This window comes from Oryctolagus cuniculus, chromosome 7, assembly GCF_051225735.1.
Source record: "Oryctolagus cuniculus isolate XC-2025 breed Fujian yellow rabbit chromosome 7, ASM5122573v1, whole genome shotgun sequence".
Classification (NCBI taxonomy): domain Eukaryota; kingdom Metazoa; phylum Chordata; class Mammalia; order Lagomorpha; family Leporidae; genus Oryctolagus; species Oryctolagus cuniculus.
In genome coordinates, this window is record NC_142873.1 from 79501004 (window position 1) to 79521879 (window position 20876).

Consider the following 20876-nt stretch of genomic DNA (forward strand, 5'->3'; position numbering starts at 1 on the left):
TAGTTTTGCTGCCAATGAGAAGTAGAAGACGAGTGGCTGTTGACTTGATAAGCATTTATGACTCGATGGAATTGTAGAATGGAGCTTCAGTAATATGATCTTGATAACTTCTAGAACCTTCCAGTCTTTGATCAGAATGAGAAGATTCTGTAGAGACATGTTACGAATGAGTAGCTTGGCTCTTCTTCCTTTGCCTGGGCAACCAGGCCTTGGCAGAGCTTTCAAACTCTTTCAGTGCAGGTGCTCCGGCTTTCATTTCACAGCTCAGGTACCTGAGTGCCTTCCGTGTTCAGTGTATGTCAGATAATAAAATGTCTTTTAAATTAGGAAATGAAATTATATGTAAAAATAAGAGTTTAGACATTGCATTTCCAGAATTTCATATTTGGCAGTGTCACATGGGAATCAAAAGTTTTCATTACAGTTGTGTGTGATTAGCAGTGGGATATGTTCTGAGAAATGTGTCATTAGGCTACTTCATCATGTTGAGTGAACATCATGGAGTGTATTTGCACAAACGTGACAGGCACGGCCTCACTAAGGGATATAATCTTGGGGGCCACCATTGTATATTCCCACTGTCATTGACTGAGACGTGGTTACGTGGTGCGTGACTGTGTTCACTTGGATAATGGGTGGTATCTTTTCTTTCTGTTGTTCTGTAATATGAATTGGTTTACCAGGCCTTAACTCCTCTGGCCTTGCATGTATGTAGCTTTTATGAGGCTACAGTGTTTTTGTTGCTGGGAAATGAATGACTGGGGTTGTTTTAGTTATACACCTTGGAAATCAAATGTTAGAATTTGCAGTTGAGGTGAAATTCGTTCCTAGTTCCTGGCATAGCCCTCAGTTCTGATTTCCCGGTACATACAGGATCATTGTTCAGGCTTCCTAGACTTTCTTACTTCCTTCAGGTTATTAACAAACACTTAAAGGATTTTTAAGGGCATAGAGTAGCTGTAGCAAATTTTGTTAGCAAGCATCCTATTCATTATTGTCCCTTTTCAGTTAGAACAAATCTATTGAACTGCTTTTGATGCTGCCTCAAGAAGTTACGAAACTTGAACTCCTGAATACTGGCTTTAGGAAGATACCACCCCACGTTAGATACTTGCCGACTGCCACATGCCACCGGCACATTTTGGCAACTTTCCCTCTGCTTTCTGAGATCCCAGGTCTCACTCTGAAGGCTCATTGCAGAACTCGATGAAAACTGCTTCTGTGGAGGAAAACACACAGCAGTGTTGAACTCCTGCGTGAACACTGCAGACTGTGCTGCCTCTGCTGTGTACCAGGCTGTGCGCATGTTGTTCACAGCCTGCATTTAAAACATTTGAGAGTCCAGGCCTTAGAAACACAGTGGAACATTTGGTCAAGGAACGTGGTGCTGTTCCAGACAGAGTGCTCCCCAAGCACAACTGATAACATGTTCTCCCACCTCTGACCTCTGGGTTACTTCTCTCTTCTGCAAGATAGGCCAAGGAACATGGAGACGAAAGTTCGCTAAAAACATTTCCTCAACATCATAACCTGGTTGGATGAGACCAGAATACCCTGGGGGCCCAGTGCTGTGAACTTTAGGAGTTGTTTTCTTTACAGCTTTCAAAGGAAACCAGATTTCACAGAATTCCCGAAGGTTTTCTCCCTTGATCAGAGTTTCATTTCCTTAGAGAGCAGTTTGGTCTAATCCACACATCGACTGGGAGCTCCGGGAGCTCAAGGAATGGTTGGTTTGTGCTTCTGCTGATTCCACGGCTTGTAGGAGTCGGGGGGGGGGGGGCTCCTGCTGCAGATTGCCCGGGCCCTCTGCTCTTGTGGCCCTCACAGCTTGCTGGGTGTGTAATTCCACACATGATGCATCCGAGACACGCTTGAGTCATTTGGGTTTGAAATGCCACCAACACCTTTTTGCATTCTTTGGTGCATTTGCTCATGACAACGGTGACATTATTAAAATTCTTGTAGAGGAGGTAGAGGAATGTCTACACCACAGCCTTTCTTGCTGCTTTAGCGGGCACGGTGAATATCACTGCTCATCAAAATATTTATTGATTCATCCCTGTTGAGCCCACTGGTTGCCATCAGCCTGTGCTAGCTTTCCTGTAGTCTCCTTCCTTCCTTCTTATCTTTTCTTCTCCAGTAATCAAATGGTTTCTGCTTCTTAATACAGCAGAACAGCTTTCCATTCTCCTCTGTGCCTCAAGGCTAACACCCTGGAGAAGGATGAGTGGGAAGTTAGAGAAAGACAGACGGGCAATGAGAGAGATCATTCTCATAGCACCGCCGCCTTTTAGCCATAAGACGTTGGATAAATTATTTACCTCTGAGCACCAATTCCTTCATCTTTATAATGGGTGTAATTAGATAATTATGCAGTGTACTTCCCTCTGTTGAAAAGCAGCAAATCTTAACCCAACAGAAAGCCCTATAGATCTGCCTGTTGTGTTTCCTTGGAAGGTTCCACTACTGCTGGCACCACTATGAATATTAACAACAATAATCCAAGTGTAGTATTTTTTTTTTTGACAGGCAGAGTTAGACGGGGAGAGAGAGAGAGAGAGAGAAAGTCTTCCTTTTTCCATTGGTTCACCCCCCAAGTGGCTGCTACGGCTAGTGTGTTGTGGCTGGCGTGCTGCGCCGATCCAAAGCCAGGAGCCAGGTGCTTCCTCCTGGTCTCCCATGCGGGTGCAGGGCCCAAGGACTTGGGCCACCCTCCACTGCCTTCCTGGGCCACAGCAGAGAGCTGGACTGGAAGAGGAGCAATCGGGACAGAATCCAGCGCCCCGACCGGGACTAGAACCTGGGGTGCCAGTGCCGCAGGTGGAGGATTAGCCTAATGAGCTGCAGCGCTGGCCCAAGTGTAGTATTTTTGAATGTCCATATCATTAGTAATTACTCCTCTCCAGATTCCTCTTTTGTGTTAGGTAGCACTACCTCCATTCGGAATTCCTTACCAGATTCAGGATAATCTACATGAGAAGTGCTTTAGCCTAGGGATACCAAGATTCCATCCTTTGATGCCAGGAGCATATTAAATCACAACCTGAACACCATTGCATGTTGTGTTTCTGCTGTTATGAACTTGATAAGTTTAAGACTTATCAAGCTTAAACAGAAATCTTGACTATAATTGGCAGATAGAAATTATTACTCCAGTGGCCAGATCATGTGAGAATTGGGTTTTTGCTATTTTGTATATCAGCCTATTTTGTGAATCAACTTCTAGTGATCACTGCAATGATTCTCTTTATTACACAGTTCTATGGTGAATAGTGAATTCATTCTTTCTATTTTTTTTTCTCTCTCTCTGCCTTTCAAATAAGTAAAAATGGGTATTTTAAAAAATATGTGGGGACACGCTTAATCTCCGAGTTATTGGAGTGAGTCTATTAAGTGTGACAAAGAATATAAAAAAAAAGGTAAAAGCACATTTTTCCATTTAATCAACGTGCAGATACTAAGTTCCTTCAGATTGCTTTCTGTTTTCACATACTTCGTTGCTTGAATGAAAACCATTAAAAATCTGTGCATTTAAAAAGTAGTGGAAATTTGGTCAAAAAATTACTTATTTGAGAGGCAGACAGAGACAGGCAGATAGAGGGAGAGACGGGGAGAGGGATGGAGCTCCTGTCCGCTAGTTCACTCTCCAAATACGCGCAACAGCTAGGACTAGTTTGGCTGAAGTTGGGAGCTGGGAACGGAGTCCAGGTCTTCCGAGTGGGTGGCAGGAACCCATCATTTGGGCCATCACCACTGAGTCCCAGGGTCTGCATTGGCAGGAAGATGGAGTCAGGAGCTGGGGTTGTGCACTGATCCCACGTACCCCCAGTATGAGACGTGGGCACCTTAACTGGCATCTTAATTATTCGGTCAAATGCCTGACCCTCTCACAACATTTTATCTCTGTTACCTAACTTTGGGTAGGAAAGCATACCCCAAAGGGTGTCCCCCACCCCCTGCCACAATATTATTTGCATAACTGTTCAAGATAACAAAAATGTCTTCTTTTCTGTTTTACCTGTTGTTGCATACATGGAGCTGCTCTGCCCTGCCCCATCCTGGCAGCAGAGGGGGTGGTCAGGGTGTTTTCCCCCCAAAGCAGAGGTGTGGCCTCGGAATCCTCTCCATCATACCCTTGATCCCGGCAGCCCATATCTTGGTTTAGTAGTTGGAATCTGTTTACTTTTCTTGACTGTGTTTTAAAGTTCAAGTTGAACCTGGTAGTGAAGTTAATGTTCTTTTTCTTGGCCGTACACCTCCCCAGAAGAACAGGACAAGATGACTGTGTAACCGTTAGATGAGTCACATTTTATGAACAGCTTTTGTTGATTCTTTTATTCACCAGAAAACGTGTTGACTACTGCCAGATATTTGTGCTGAGCCTAAGGATGCAGGAATGAGTGTGACTCAGTTTCTGTCCTTGCGGACTGTCCTGGGGGGTTCACCATCACTGTGATGCTGTGTGGAGGTAGTGCCAAGAGCACTGTCTGTGTGTGGGATTGGGGAGAGATTTCACCGGAGGTTGCATTGTGAGCTGGATGCAGGTGCCCACCCAGGATCGTGGCTGGAATTGTGAAAGCTGTGATGTGTTAGCGACATATACAGATCTGCATCACGTAGCCTGTGCGTAATACTGAAGGATGACATAAATATGCCTGGAGTGTTCTTGGACCTGCCATCAGCAGTGGCCTACTGAGGGCCTGGGCAGTGTCACTGCACCAGGAAATACTCACATCCGGGCCCTCTGCATTCCCAGTCTTTTGCCCACCGTGGCTCCCTGGGAAGGGCCGGCCAATCCCTTCGCACTGCTCCCAGGATCCCTCTGGAAGGTCATGGCCTGTAGTTTCATAAATACTCTAATGTTTACATGAGCTCTTGCTCCTCAACCCCCAACCCAAATTTAGTTCCCAGTATTTTTCCAGGGCATTCAAAATATGGAGCGAAAAAGGGCAGGCTCATTTCTGCATCAAATTTCAGGCTTTCACTTAGTTTTTAATTTTTTTTCTTTTTGTGGTTGTATTAGAGTATTTTCAGATGCTCCCAGGGAATCCTGAACTGTGTCCTCGTGGAGGAGAGGGAGATTCATCTGGGGCTTGGCTGGCTGAGCCCCTCCCAGCACGTTTCGGTGGTTTCATGACCCACTGGGAAAGAGCTTGGTGCTGTTTGCCAGAGCCCTCGACAGCCCGGGCCTCAGTGCTCCTCCAGACTGAGGAGCATGGTCATTTGCTTCCCGGAGTCAGGGTGGGAACCCCAGAGGGTTGAGCTTCCTGGAATTCAGTACCAACTAACTGATTTTCCTTTAGAAATTCAGAGAACAACAACAACAACAACAACAACAAGGAAACAAGAAAATCTTAATCTCCTAATCCAGCCACCCAAGAATATTTAAAGGAAATATTTTTATACCAATTCCCAAATGGTGGAAGACAAGAAATGGTAAATAAAATATCAGCTGTGGGAGTTCTTTGGGCTGGAAGATACTTAACACGTGGTGGCAGCAACTAAGGAAAAGCTAAAATATCACCCAGCAACGACTTGCACTTTCCAGATCCATCTAGGTCGTGTGTGAGTTCCTAAAGTCACACTGTCCAAAGGGAAGTGGATTTTGAGTTTGGTGTGTCCTGAAATGGGGGTGCGCCTCTCTGGGGGTCTGTGTGAAGTATGGATGCCTAGAGTCCCAGACTCAGGCTGTTGCCCGTGATATCTCCCTACCTCTAGAAAGGGCACGATGGATGATAGCTGTGTACCGACCAGCGTGTGACATCGTGGGTCTCAGTTACAGGTGTACTGCTGGAGTCCCTCGCGTCTCCTAGTGTAAACTGATTATCGAACCATCGTTTCAGAGTGTAATTTGGTCTGGTTTTTGATGATAGGAGTTGCTTTGGTAGTACTGTGGATGACTTCATGATGCACAGGTCCACGGGGGCTGCTCTGAGAATCAGAAACATTGAGATGGAACCTCAGTGACACATTAGCAAAACTGGACAACTGGTAGACTTTCCTATCAGCCGCTTCCCTCACTTTGCTTTCGCTCGTTTTAACAAACTCCAGGAATAGAGCATCTAACCAATGAGGAATCTTTTGAAATCCATTTAGTAGAAATGTCTTGTGTCTGTACTGTGAATTCCGGGAAATTCAAAAAGAATTTTTCATACAGCTTTTTTCCATACAGAACGCAGAGGTTTTTTTCCCTTCCTGTAAGTAGAAATTCATTCTCATAAAGTGATTTATAGAGTCGAGACAGTTGTGTATGGTTTTTGCTTATCAAAGATAATCCTTGGAGAACTAAGAAGCCTTCACCATACAAGGCCCAGAGAGTGCTGTCCTTGTTTGCTGGTGATGATGTGGGCAGGCACTGGCTTCCTAAATGGGAGATAGGGAGGCTGCCTTTCCATTGGGGGGTTGTGTGCGCCTCGCAGCTGGCCTTGACTTTGGTCAAAATTGTGTTTGGATTCTCTCTCAGAAAATATTTGCTTTTAATTTCTTTATGAAATTACATCTAGGGGGTGGGTGTTTGGCCTAGTGGTTAATCACCTGCATCCCACACGGCTCACGTGATTGCATTCTAGCCACCCACACGGGGGACCTAGATGGTTGTTGGCTTCAGCCCCGGGTAGGGGTCATTGCAGGCATTTGGGGAGTGAACCAGCAAATGAGAGCACTTTCTTTCTCCCTCTGGCTGCCTCTTAAATAAATAAATAAGATGGTTAAAAATTGTGTCCAGTACGTTTGTTGAAGTACACAGATAAGCTCAGAAGATTTATTGTAACTAGATGATCTAGAACAGATTAGACCAGTTAGCCTTCCTCCAGTTAGGGGACAGTGTCTACATGTGGGATGTGACAGATGAGACTTATTTGCATTTTCTCACACCCTCAGGAAGACTGAACATTCAGCACAGTTTGAGACAAACATGATGGGAACAGGAACTCCCGACGAGGCTTCATGGGTCAGTGTGTGGCCAAAGACTGCATCTCAGGAGTTCACTAAAATTCCAGGGACTACTTGTGAAGGTTTTCTAGTTCTGGGTCGTCATCTATTAAGTCTTTCCTTGAAAGAATGATAGCTTAAGACTAGGCATATAACTTCTAGTTTAATTAGATTGGGCCATATTGTTTCCATCTCTGCCACTAGAATTTTCCTGTTCTTTTACAATGAATAGTTAGAAACCTTAGCTGGGGTTAGTGAGCACTTAACCTGGAGTACATGGGTCATGCAATGGCCATGTTTTCCATGTGTTTTCTTGGCATTCTCTGTAAAACTTTGTATAACATGTGCTCTATCTGTGTGTACACAGGGAGTTCATACTTGAATTAAGTTTTCAAATGCTCTAAGACTCCCAAAGATGAACATAGAAGCCATATCTTAAAAATTTTTATTTTAGGGCCGGCGCCGCGGCTCACTAGGCTAATCCTCCGCCTAGCGGCGCCGGCACACCGGGTTCTAGTCCCGGTCGGGGCGCTGGATTCTGTCCCGGTTGCCCCTCTTCCAGGCCAGCCCTCTGCTGTGGCCCGGGAGTGCAGTGGAGGATGGCCCAGGTGCTTGGGCCCTGCACCCCATGGGAGACCAGGAAAAGCACCTGGCTCCTGGCTCCTGGCTCCTGCCACCGGATCGGCACGGTGTGCCGGCAGCAGCGCGCCGGCCGCGGCGGCCATTGGAGGGTGAACCAACGGCAAAGGAAGACCTTTCTCTCTGTCTCTCTCTCTCACTGTCCACTCTGCCTGTCAAAAAAAAATTTTTTTATTTTAATTAGTTTTAATAGATTCAATGTAGTTTGTATATGCAATTCTAAGAACATAATGGGGCCAGCATGTGGGATAGCAGGTTAAGCCACCGCCTGCAGTACTGGCGTCCCATATGGGTGCCGGTTCAAGTTCTGGCTGTTCCACTTCTGATCCAGTTCCCTGCTAATATGCCTGAGAGAGCACTGGAGAATGGCCCAAGTCCTTAGGCTCCTGCACCCACATGGGAGACACAGAAGTTCCTGGCTTCTGGCTTCAGCCTGGCCAGCCCCAGCTGTTGTGGCCATTTGGGGAGTATACCAGCAGATAGAAGACCTCTCTCTCTCTCTCTCTCTCTCTCTCTCTCTCTCTCTCTCTCCCCCTTTCAAATAAATAAAAAACAAACAAAAATAACGATATTCCCATCTTCCCTCCCTCTCTCTCTCCCACCCTCCATCCTTCTCCCTTTCTTTCTTAGTTTTTGAGATACCACATTTACTTTACAGTAAAAAGGCTTAATACTTCACCAATTAGGAAGTTTAACAAGTGAAAAGCAAAAAGACCCTAGTTTAATGAGAGTATAGACAATAGCTATAAACAATAATTGAATGGAAAAATTAACATTTCTTCCATACATAGTAAATTTTAAAGTAATCGCAGGTCATTAAAACTGTAGTAGTGTAGCGTTCTTAACCATTGGTTTGAGAAAGGTATAAAACAAAGTTTTACGAAACTGTATTTGCAGTAATACTAATAAGCACAGACGGTTCTTTATCTTTTTTTGTGGTATCTGTATTTCTGGGTCTGGCTTATTTCGCTCAACCTGATGTCCTCTAGTTGTGTCCATTTTTCCACAAATGGTAGAATTTTTTTTTTTTTTTTGACAGGCAGAGTGGTCAGTGAGAGAGAGAGACAGAGAGAAAGGTCTTCCTTTTTGCCATTGGTTCACCCTCCAATGGCCGCCACGGCCGGCGCGCTGTGGCCGGCGCGCTGTGGCCGGCGCACTGCGCTGATCCGATGGCAGGAGCCAGGTACTTATCCTGGTCTCCCATGGGGTGCAGGGCCCAAGGACTTGGGCCATCCTCCACTGCACTCCCGGGCCACAGCAGAGAGCTGGCCTGGAAGAGGGGCAACCGGGACAGAATCCGGCGCCCCGACCGGGACTGGAACCTGGCATGCCGGCACTGCAAGGCGGAGGATTAGCCTAGTGAGCTGCAGCGCCAGCCGAATTTTGTTTGTTTTTATAGCTAAATAATATTTCATTATAAATATATACCTCATTTTCTTTATCCATTCATCTGATGATGGACACTTTGGTTGATTCCAAATGTTGGCTATTGTAAACAGTGCTGCTATAAACATGGTGGTGCAGGTATCTCTTTGATACACTGTGTTCAAATCTTTGGGTATATACCCAGTGGTGGGGTTGCTGGATCATATGGCAAGTCTGTTTCTAAAGAGATCTCCACACTGTTTTCCACAGTGGCTGCACTAATTTACATTCCCATCAACAGTGTATAATTGTTCCCTTTTCCCCACATCCTTGTCAGCATTTATTACTGTCTGTGCTTTAGATTTTAGCCATTCTGACAAGGGTGAGGTGATGATATCCTATTGTGGTTTGGGTTTACATTTCCTTGGTGACTAATGATGTTAAGCATTTTTTCATACATTTGTTGGGCATTTGTTTTCCTTTTAGAATTATCTATTGAAATCCTTTGCCCATTTCTCAACTGGATTGGTTGATTTTTATTGTCGAGGTTTATTATGTTGCTGATATATTTGGGATATTAATAATTTGTTGGATAGGTAGTTTGCAAATATTTTTTCCCATTCTGCTGGATGTCTCTCAAGTGTATTGATCATTTCCTTTGCTGTGCAAAAGCTTCTAAGTTTTATATAGTCCCATTTGTTTTGCTTTCATTGCCTGTGCTTTGGGGGCCTTGTCCAAGAAGTTGTCCCCTATGCCAGAGAATTGGAATGTTTCCCCTACATTTTCTTCTAGCAAGTTCATAGGCTCAAGTCTTAAGTTTAGATCTTTGATCCATCTTCAGTTGATTTTTGTACATGGTGATCTTTGTACATATGGATCTAATTTCTGTACATATGGATCTAATTTCATTCATACACACACACACACACACACACACACACATCTAATATCCAGTTTTGCCAGCACCATTTGTTGAAGAGGTTATCCTTACTCTACTGTATGGTCTGAACACTTTTGTCAAAAATCAGTTGATTATATGTGGATTAATTTCTGGGCTGTCTATTCTGTTTCATTGATCTGTGTATTGGTTTTTATGCCAGTGCCATGCTGTTTTAATTACTATAGCTTGTAGTATGCTTTAAAGTCAGGTATTGTGATGCCTTCAGCTTGATTTTTCTTGTTTAGGATCGCTTTGGCTATTCGGGGCCTTATGTTACTCCATATGAATTTTAGGATTAAAGATCCTACGTCTTTAGAGAATAGTCATTGTCCATTCATCAGGGATGCATCCTCCTTTAGCCACATGGCCCTTCGTGTTTAGTTCCTTATTATTTATGAAGCCCATAGTAATACTTGTACTTTCTTGACATTGGATTGAGGGTCAACTCATTAAACACTGTTGGGATTTCCAAGCTGTAAAGTATTGAATGCCACTGGTGTCATTTCTCCTTGGGATGTTTCTTTGCTGTACTCTGCCTCAGCTCTGGTCTTTACATCATCATCACTGGATAATCTACCCATGGAAATCTTGAGCAGGGCATTCTTAAGTTGGTAACTATGGTCTATCCTGGGCTCCATTGGATCCCTGAGAATTTTCTTTTTTGTCTGTCTGGGAGAAATTAGGCAACTTAGCCAGGGATTCTTTGAGATATTCTGGGTATGTTCTCCCCACATTTCTGGGAGCTTTTATTTGAGCAAGATTTACTCAAATATGGGCAGTCCAAAGAGGAAGGTTGCTGAGGGATTAGGTGAGCGGGTGCTTGCAGGACTCTTTGGCTCTCCCAACTTTTTTTTTTTTTTTTAAGAGTAGTGAGTGATTTTCTTTTAATTTCCCAATAGTAGTGTGAATTCTTCACTTGCCAGATAGCTCTTGGGGCTTTGCCTCCCTCACCCCCCCCCCCCCCCCCAGGCCAGAGATTCATCTTGGCCAGACACTGCCGCATGCTGAAGAACGAGCCATTTCCAGGAAGGCTGCGAGAGCTGTGGCTCCTAGAAATGGTCCCTTGATTGTATGAGCCAGGCCCTGACACGTCGGACCATCTGGAACATTTTGGACCTGAGCGCCAACATCTGTCTCATGCGTCTTTTTCTTTTCATTTCATTTCATAATCTTTTAAAAAAAATATCTGGGTATTTGACATGCATATTTGTTAGTGTTTTGTACTCCTGCTGCGAGCCCATTTACTGACACATGTGGCTTGTGTAAGAGGGTTACTTTGCAGTTTTCAAGTACTCTAAACAAGGGATGGACTCGGCGGTGCATGTGCTGTGTGTAGCTTGCATTTCACTGCTGAGTTAGAACCGCAGTTTGAATCTTTGCCTCTGCCGTCTTTATGCAGCCTCCTTTTTTCAGTGACCATCAGTCTGCTCAGTTTGAGATGTGAGCAGCTCCAAAATGTGTGACTGAGGAACTCCTTGTTCTGCTGTACCTGTACTTGCCAGCACAGTTCATCTGGTATTGTGATTTTACCCTATGCTTAGGTCAAATATAAAAATGATTTCTGGCTATATGCTAGGCTGAGACATTTTGAGGATTACTTGTGTTTGTGTATTTTCCTGCAAACTAAATAGCTGAATCCCCTTGAACCATTAGTGCTTCAGCCTTTTTTATCTCTTAAATAGCATATAAATTTATTAATGCATTGTGACAAATCAATCAGTATTTTTTATTATCTATGCTATATTAAGCACAGTATTAAATGTAAGGCACATGTTTTCCTGTAGTCTGCTTTGGGAGTTAAGACATGCACACTCAGTAATTAGCAATCAAGATGCTATCATATAGCTCAGTGCAAATCTCTCATAGAGTAATGCATTTTTGTGCATTGAAAAGCAGAGAATTAAAACCTTTTGTTGGCAATTACTAAATGCCTCTCATGTGCCAAAGAGAGGGTTTCAACAGATAAGCAAAGTTTAATATCTAATTTATCAAAGACCCAGGAACATATTGTAATAATGACATTGGGTACAGGCAGTCCCACAAAAAGGTGGAGAAACACGGATATCAAAGTAGGCCATCTTCCAGTTGTTTGCCAAGATGACAGACACAAAGGGGAAAGAGGAGAGGCACCTGATACGTGTTCTCTGGGGCTTTTAGAAAACATGGAGTTTTTCCTTTGGCCATAGTTGTGCACATTTACAAAGAAGGTGACATTGTAAACATCAAGGGAACAGGTACTGTTCACAAAGGAATGCCCGTAAAAGTTACCGTGGCCAAACCAGTAGAGTATGCAGTGTTACCCAGCATGCTGTTGGCATTGATGTAAACAAACAAGTTAAGGGCAAGATTCTTGCCCAGAAAATAAATGTGCATATTGAGCACATTAGACAAGCCAAGATAGCTTCCTGAAACATGTGAAGGAAAATGATCAGAAAAAGGAAGCCAAGAGAAAGGGACCTGGGTTCCACTGACCGCCGGGCTGTTCCGCCCAGAGAGGCCCCCCACTTCGTCAGAACCAGTGGAAAGGAGTCTAAGCTGCTGGAACCCATTCCCTGTGAATTCATGAGATAATAGGTGTAAAGAGAAATAAAAGACCTGGGCTGTAAAAAGCAAAACAGAGTGGGCCAGCTGTGATTGGGAAAATGCGAAGTAGCCGTCAGCACCGCGTCCCTGATGCGATATGAACTCAGCTCGCAGCTCTGGACCGCGTACACCTCGGAAGGAGTGTGGCTGAAATGTGCTATTATGCCTGCCGTCTCTCAGTCTTGTCTTTCCAGCCCAAGTCCTTTGTTGTTCTTGCCCTCCCTTGTTACTTTAGAGTGATCATTGCTGAGTTCCCTCCGCTGACCTCTGTAGTTCTCGGGTCACGGCTCACCCATCTGTGTAGAAAGCCAGCGTGAGATATGCTGTAGGAAGGCATCTGGTCAGTTCCCCTTGCACACCCTTTGCTGTCCTGTGTGTGTGTTGACCAACCTTGGCTCCTGTGCTCCAGCAGGACCTTGTCAAGTCCACTTTTCCTGGCTCTGCTCACAGGTGCTTTCTCCTCCCTCTCTCCCCCTCCCCAGTTCTTTAGTGAATGGGAGTGTTCTATCCCTGGGAGCTGAGTCATGTTCTATATACACACACACACACACACACACACACACACATGAATATATATATGAATATATATAAAATAGCCAAATAGACATTTATTTATTTATTTTTATTATTTATTTATTTATTTTTTTGACAGGCAGAGTGGACAGTGAGAGAGAGAGACAGAGAGAAAGGTCTTCCTTTGCCGTTGGTTCACCCTCCAATGGCCGCTGTGGCCGGCGCGCTGTGGCCAGCGCACAGTGCTGATCCAAAGCCAGGAGCCAGGTGCTTCTCCTGGTCTCCCATGGGGTGCAGGACCCAAGGACTTGGGCCATCCTCCACTGCACTCCTGGGTCACAGCAGAGAGCTGGCCTGGAAGAGGGGCAACCGGGACAGAATCCGGCACCCCGACCGGGACTAGAACCTGGTGTGCCAGCGCCGCAAGGTGGAGGACTAGCCTAGTGAGCCAAGGCGCCGGCCCAAATAGACATTTTATCATAAAAAATGGCCAAAGATTGACAACGCCATCTAGTTCACCCTAACATATGAAGGAACTTTAAGAAGTTTGTGTAAAATATAATTAGAAAAAAAGTTTATTTTGATACAAAAAAATTTGGAAATTCATGTGTAGTTTTTTCCTAATAGACACTTTCCATGAACCTTTTGAAGACCCTTCATGTCTTACTCATAGAATCTGAACTAGTGGGGCTAGTGCTGTGGTGCAGTGGGTTAAAGCTGTGGCCTGCAGCACCAGCAGCCCACATGGGCACCTGTTCAAGTCCAGCTGCTCCACTTCTGATCCAGCTCCCTGCTAATGTGCCTGGGAAAGCAGCAGAAGTTGGGAAACCTGGAAGAATCTCCTGGTTCCTGGCTTCAGATCAGCTCAGCTCCAGCCGTTGCAGCTATTTGGGGAGTGAACCAGTGGGTGCAAGATCTCTCTCTCTGCCTCTGCCTCTCTCTGTAACTCTTTTAAAAATAAATAAATAAATAAATCCTTAAAAAATAATCTGAATTAGCTTATAGCTTGTTTCTCTTAACAGCAAGTTGTGAGATGGAACTCCAGATGCCACTCTGAGTGATATTCAGGGAAAGCCAGTGCTAAGATGTCTCTCCTATTTCTGTTGCTGCCTAGGTCACTCTGCACCTGAATCCCATCTCCTCAGTCCACATCCACCACAAGCCTGTCGTGTTCCTGCTGAATTCCCCACAGCCCCTGCTCTGGCATCTGAAGACAGAGAGACTTGCTCCTGGGGTTGCCCGACTGTTCTTGGTAAGTGTTTAAAACCCTCACACACTGATCCGTACAGAAGGAAATAGAGACACTAAAACTTTGCAAGGCTTTTGCAAAAGGCTTATTTTCCTTGAAATAATCTCAGCGCCCAAAGAGGGTTGAATTTGGAGTACAAGCTTAGTGGTATTTGGAAGCATAGATCAGCATTCACAGAAAGCAAATGCTGCCCACAGTTCATTTTCTGTGGCGGGAGAATCAGGTCTACTGTGCACATCAGAGCAGGGACCCACAGTCGTACCCTGTGTGGCCTGGGCTTCGGTTTCAGCTCTGAGACCCCCCCTTGTGGCACCAGGAACACTGTAAATGTTGTAAATAGCCGCTGGGTGTGTGGTCTCTGACCGCAAAATAAATATGCACAAGCCCGTCCTATTTGTATATAGCATGGGCCTAATTTCTGATATGAGGATCTGTTTGTTGAGAAAGTGACACAGTGAGCTCCAAAATGAAATCATTTGTATTTTATTAAAAAAAAGCTGGAGTCCAGCTCTTGTGGAAAGATCCAAATATTACCTACTATTTGTAAATCATGTCCCTTTGACTTTGCCAAAACATTCAAGTTTGCTAGTTGTGGAGAAATAGATGGGTTGTTTGGATGGAATTTTTGTAGTATGATATCATGTCTGATGATGAGCAACACTGCAGCGTGGTAGTGATAACTCACATTGTCTTTGGAGACAGCTGCATGCCCGTGTCCCCACTGCAGCCCTGGGCTTTTAAACCTTGCTTGTCCATAGGCCTTTCAGAGTAGAGTCCTTGGTTCAGGATTTTCTTCTTGCCCAGTGAATAAACTTTGCCTATCAATGACTCTCCAGAGCTGTAGTTTTGTTTCTCCTGTATTTTTAGAGTACTTTTAAAATCTCAAAGGCACCCATTGAATAAAGTAAGTCTCCACAGTCAATACAGTTAGTTAAATGAATAAAGGGGTTGGCATTGTGGCACAGCAGGTAAAGATGCTGCCTGCAACAACCAGCATCCCTTTTGGGTGCCAGTTAGAATCCCAACTGCTTTACTTTCTATCTAGCTCCCTGCTAATGTGCCTCAGAAAGCAGCCACAGGTGACCCAAGTGTTTGGGCCCTGCCACCCATGAGGGAAAAGCGGAATAAGCTCCTGGTTCCCAGCTTCCGCCTGTCCCAGCACTGGCCATTGTGGCCATTTGGGGAGTGAACCAGCTAATGGATCTCTCTCCTTCTGTGTATGTGTCTGTCTGTGTGTATTTCTTCTCTCTCTCTCTCTCTCTCTCTCTCTCTCTAAGTCTGCTTTTCAAATAAATAAATGAATCTTAAAAAAAAAGAATAAAAAGGAGAGAAGGGAATGTCCCTCTTTATAGTAGAATGTCAGTAAATAAATATCTAAAGAATGGTGGAGTTAGATAGTCATCATTTTGCAACCACCTAGTAAAAGTTGATCTGGCAGGAATCATCAACCTATAGGATGCTTAATCTATAGGATGTGGAGAGAGTCAAAGAACAACATAGTTATATATTCTCCAAGAATCTTTTCCACAGTTACTAAGAAAAAACTGTAACTATGTACAATGGTGTTACTCATTAATACCTTAACCCAGGTGATCAAAGTTAACAGCAAAGAGACATGGTATGCTTGCAAATGAGAAAGGATACAACATCACTTATGTAGACTTTTAGGCCAGAGATGTGTATGATCTGAATCATTCATGAGGAAGCAGTGGACAAGATCAAACTGAGTGGGAATGGGGCCAGTGTTGTGATGTAGCCGTTTAAGCCACTGCCATCCCATATCAGATCACTGGTTCAAGTCTCGGCTGTTCTGCTTCTGATTCAGCTCCTGCTAATGTGCTTGGGAAGGCATCAGAAGATGGTTTAAGTACTTGGACCCCTGCCAGCCACATAGGAGACCAGTATAGAGTTCCCGGCTCTTGGCTTTTGCCAGGCCAGCCCTGGCTGTTACAGCCATTTGGGGAGTGAACCAGCAGATGGATAGTCACTTCCTCTCTGTCTATCCCTCTGTCTCTGTTATTCAGCCTCTCAAATAAATAAAAGCATCTCAAGAAAAAAAAGAAAGAAAAGAAAAAGGAATCAACAGTCACGTGGATAAGTCTGACGTTGACTGGGAAAAAAACATATTGAGTGACATCGTGTAAAATGAAATAATAGACCTATGTTCTTCAAAAATGTCAATCATGTCTGAAAGATCAAAACAAATGTAATTATAAATATATAAATAAAATGCTGGGACGACTTTATTCATATATATGTATACATATACATACACACACACACACACACACACATAAAAGGTTGAGATGCCTTCCAGATTAAAGGAGACTAAGAAAGCACATGGAATTCTGAACTGGATCCTCTTGTGTAAGTGATGAGTTGCTATGAAGGACATTATAGGGATATGGGTGAAATTAGAAGTGACCCTAGAAAGTATTATGTCACTGTTAACAGTTCTTGAAGTTGACAGTTGTACAGAGGTTGAATAAATTCTTAGGAAATCTACATAATACCTTAAGTGTTATGGGGTAAAGGGTCAGATAATTCAGGAAAAGGTGATGTATAGAGAGAATAATAAAGCAACTGTGTTGATATGTTAAAAACTGGTAAATTTGTCCATTTGAATTCATTTCAAAATAAAATATTTAAAAATTCAAAAGATACATTTGTGCTGGTGCTGCGGCTCACTAGGCTAATCCTCCGCCTTGCGGCACCGGCACACCGGGTTCTAGTACTGGTCGGGGCACCGGATTCTGTCCTGGTTACCCCTCTTCCAGGCCAGCTCTCTTCTGTGGCCAGGGAGTGCAGTGGAGGATGGCCCAAGTGCTTGGGCCCTGCACCCCATGGGAGACCAGGAGAAGTACCTGGCTCCTGCCATCGGACCAGTGCGGTGCGCCGGCCGCAGCGCGCTGACCGCGGTGGCCATTGGAGGGTGAACCAACGGCAAGGGAAGACCTTTCTCTCTGTCTCTCTCTCTCTCACTGTCCTCTCTGCCTGTCAAAAAAATAAATAAATAAATAAATAAAGTTATCTGCTGATGAGATTAATGGCTGTGATCATTAAGTCCTAGGTACAGCATACCTTCATACTGTGAACTGGACCAGCCAATTCCTTAGAAGCTGGCTAGGTAGGCATAGCTATTCAGATTAGTGAAAATTTCAAGTCCAGTCCCTTGGCCACACTCTATCACATTTCAGGTACTGAGTAGCTGTGTAAGGAGAGAAGCTACCACAAGGGAGAGGTTATGAGCAAAGGCTTTGACTGTCGTGGTTTGAATCTGGACAGCCACTTTGGACAGATTAATCTCTCGAAGCCTGATTTTTTTCTCAGTTGTAATAAGGGAATAATAGTAGTTCCTCTGTAGTAGTATTATCTTGACTAAATGAGATCACTTGGAAAGTGCTTAGTACAATTCCTGGCACTGATCACTCATACACATCACCCACCAGTGCTGCTGTAAAGAACACACGGGAAGGGTGTTGAATTTACATTTGCAATTATAAAATATCTGGCTTGTCTGGCTCCAAAGTGAAAGAAATTCCTGCTTCTCCAGGCTGTGGGTCCAGGTGAAAAGTGTGGGCTGCATGAGTTGTCCCTAACACTTTCTGCATTCCCTCTATCTGCCACTCCTGGAGTTTTCAGGGAAAGTACCTTCCTCCTCGTTATTATTTATTTGCTTCAGTTTTGTTTAAGAGCTGGAAGAAGTGCTTCCTGGCCATGAGTTTAAGATACACTAACAAAAAAGGAGACAGTTTTAGGAAACAATGTAACATCAACTATTTGGAGTGGACCCCATGTAAAAACATAGTGGATCAAGTGATAACTTAAAATCACCAACCAGGAAAGCAGCATTGGGAGAAGTCAGGGATTTAAATTCCAGGCCACCTGAACTCTGCTGTCCTTGGGGAAGAGGGCTTGCTCCCGTCTGCACACATCTTCATGGGCTCGAAGTGGCAGTGGAGCATCTGGTGTTCATTCAGGTTCTCCCACGAGATGACGAGATGACGAGTGATGCAAGCTCCCTCCCAAGCTGGCAGCTCTCCCTGGGCGGGCTCTGCCCTTCCTCTCTCTGTGGCCTGAAATGAATTTCAGTGTCTGCTCATCCCCTTGACAGCACTGGCAGCAGAGGGACCAGTGAGGGATAGAAACCAGCAGTATGTTCTGTTTATCCATTTATTGTAGTTAAGAGTTGGAGTTTAGGGATAAGATAACAAGTTGTTTTACCTAAAGTGTTCATCAAACACTTCAGAAGGGCTGGAATGTTGGAAGCTGAGGCTTAGCCATGCTGCACTGTCTGCTCCAGGGTTACCCAAAGAGCTGAGGGGGTTGGGATGGGTCTTCTTACTCAGGCCACCTTGTGTGTGTCCTCATCTCTCCCCTGAAACGCTGCTGAGGGATTTGCATTACTGTCCTAAATCTGCCTCTACTGTCCAGGTAGAGTTTTGCTGTTAGTGAGTGAACTTAAACTAATGGCATCTACCTGTCTTCCAGAGTGAGCTTTTAACAGTGGACGTGTCTGTATTGTTCAAACTGTGCAAACTCAACAAGAAAAGCTTTTGTAATTAGTTAGGAGGGCCTTGTGTTACTCAGAACATCTCAGCCGCTCATGAGGGTGCCTGCAAACCTAGAAACCTTGCATCAGATACTGTCTAATAGAGGGGCGTGTCTTTCTCTCTCTTCATTCCAGTCCTTCCTGAGGTTCCTCTGCATGAGGAGAGGGAGCAGGTGGTGGTGGTGGTTGGGAGGAACATGGGGCTTTGGTTTTATCTGCAGGTGCAGTCCCTTTCTTGGGGTCATTGTGGTTACCTAGGAGATGGGAATGGCAAGGGAGGGGAAGTGGGGGGGGGAGAGTGATTGTTTCAGGCTGAGTTTCTATTTTTTTTTTAAAGATTTATTTATTTATTTGAAAGTCAGAGCTACACAGAAAGAGAAGGAGAGGCAGAGAGAGGGAGAGAGGTCTTCCATCTGCTGGTTCACTCCCCAGTTGGCGGCAATGACCAGAGCTGCACTGATCTGAAGCCAGGAGCCAGGAACTTCTTCTGGGTCTCTCACATGGGTGCAGGGGCCCAAGCTTGGGCCATCCTCTGCTGCTTTCCCATGCCAAAGCAGAGAGCTGGATCAGAAGCGGAGCAGCCAGGACTTGAACCGGAGCCCATATGGGATGCTGGCACTGCAGGCAGTGGCTTTACCTCGTGTGCCACAGCGCCAGCCCTCAGGCTGAGTTTGAGGTAGTGGGCCTTTTGAGTATGAGACACACACCCAGGCAAGTTGTCACAGCTTTATCATTTTCCTTCTGCAGGCTGAGTGGGTGGCCTGGAGAATATTGAGTAGGTTAAGCTTGTCCCCTGATGCACTCCAAAATAAAAATGTTCCTCCCTTCTCAGTGTGTCACATTGGAATGACAAGTGAAAATCTGTTAGAAGGATCACGTAGGTTGGTTTTTACTTCTAGAATCATTTCCACACTGAGGGCAAGGTAGGGTCGGTCAACTGGGTGATGGATGTCTGAAACTTTCAACCTGAAAGTGCAAAAAAGTTGGAAAGAGCCACACAGTTAAATTGTCCTTAAGTCTGAGGATACATTTCTTCAGAGCAAGGACACAAATGGCTGAAAAGTACATGAAGAGATGCACAGTATCATTAATCACTAAGGAAATGCTAATGCCAAGCACAATGCGATGCCACTTCTCTCAGTAGGATGGCTGTAATACAGAAGACAGATAGTAACAGTCATAGTCAAGGAGTAGGGACTCTCATATGTTGCTTGTAAGAGTGTAAAATGGTTTTTTGGAAAACAGTTGGACAAATCTCATATCCATGAGAACTTGTCCACAAATGCCAGAAGAGGCATTGTTAAGATTACCTAAAAAGTGCCAACAGTCCAGATGCCCAGCAGCTGATCAAAGTATTTTTAGAAAGTGCAGGTGCAGACTGTTAGCCTAGCAGTTAAGACACAGTGGTGAGCTGTTCATATCCCACGTTGGAATGTCTGGGTTTGATACCTGACTCTGGCTCTTGACTCCAGCTTCTTGCTAATGAAGACCCTGGGAGGCAGCAGTGATGGCTGAAGTAGCTGTGTTCTTGCCATCCACGTGAGAGATGTGGATGGAGTCCTCGGCTCCTGGCTTTTTGTCCCGGCACAGCCTCAACCGTCATGAGCATTTGGAGAGTGAATCAGCACATGGAAGCTCTTTGTCTCTATCAGGCTACCTCCTTAAATAAATAATTTTTAAAGAATGCTCTACAAGGGGACTTCAGAAAGTTTATGCAAAAAGCATAGGATGAAAACACCATTCATGAATTTCAAAAAGGTTTTGCTGAGCTGTTTTGCATGCCAGAAATAAAGAGGGCATCTGAGATTAAGAAAGTCTCAAGACATAAGCAGCCTGTTCAGGCCTCCTTCACTCTTGGGGTTACTCTGCTGTGATTTATTTTCTCCAGCCACTTGTCATTAAAAATCAGGGAAGCAATGCAATGCATGTGAGTGAGTGTGGATGGGGGTGAGGAACAGAAGAGGGTTCTCGTCCCTGAGGCACTCTCTGAGAGTTGGCAAATAAAGACACAGGATGCCTGGTGAAAGTTAAGTGTCAGATAAACAACAGAGAATTTTTTTTTAGTATGTCCATGTAATATTTGGGACATACATATGCTAAAAAAT

General features: G+C 44.5%; 1 protein-coding gene across 7 annotated transcripts in view; it reads left to right on the forward strand.

Annotated features, from left to right (window-relative positions):
* The window catches only part of TGFBR3 (transforming growth factor beta receptor 3), a 216895-nt gene that overhangs the window by 125645 nt on the left and 70374 nt on the right, over positions 1–20876 (forward strand). For all 7 annotated transcript variants that reach the window (XM_008264892.5, XM_070078049.2, XM_008264894.5 and 4 more), the window contains one exon: positions 14085–14222. In XM_008264892.5, the coding sequence (XP_008263114.1) occupies positions 14085–14222 (138 nt within the window). The remainder of the gene's footprint in view (positions 1–14084; positions 14223–20876) is intronic.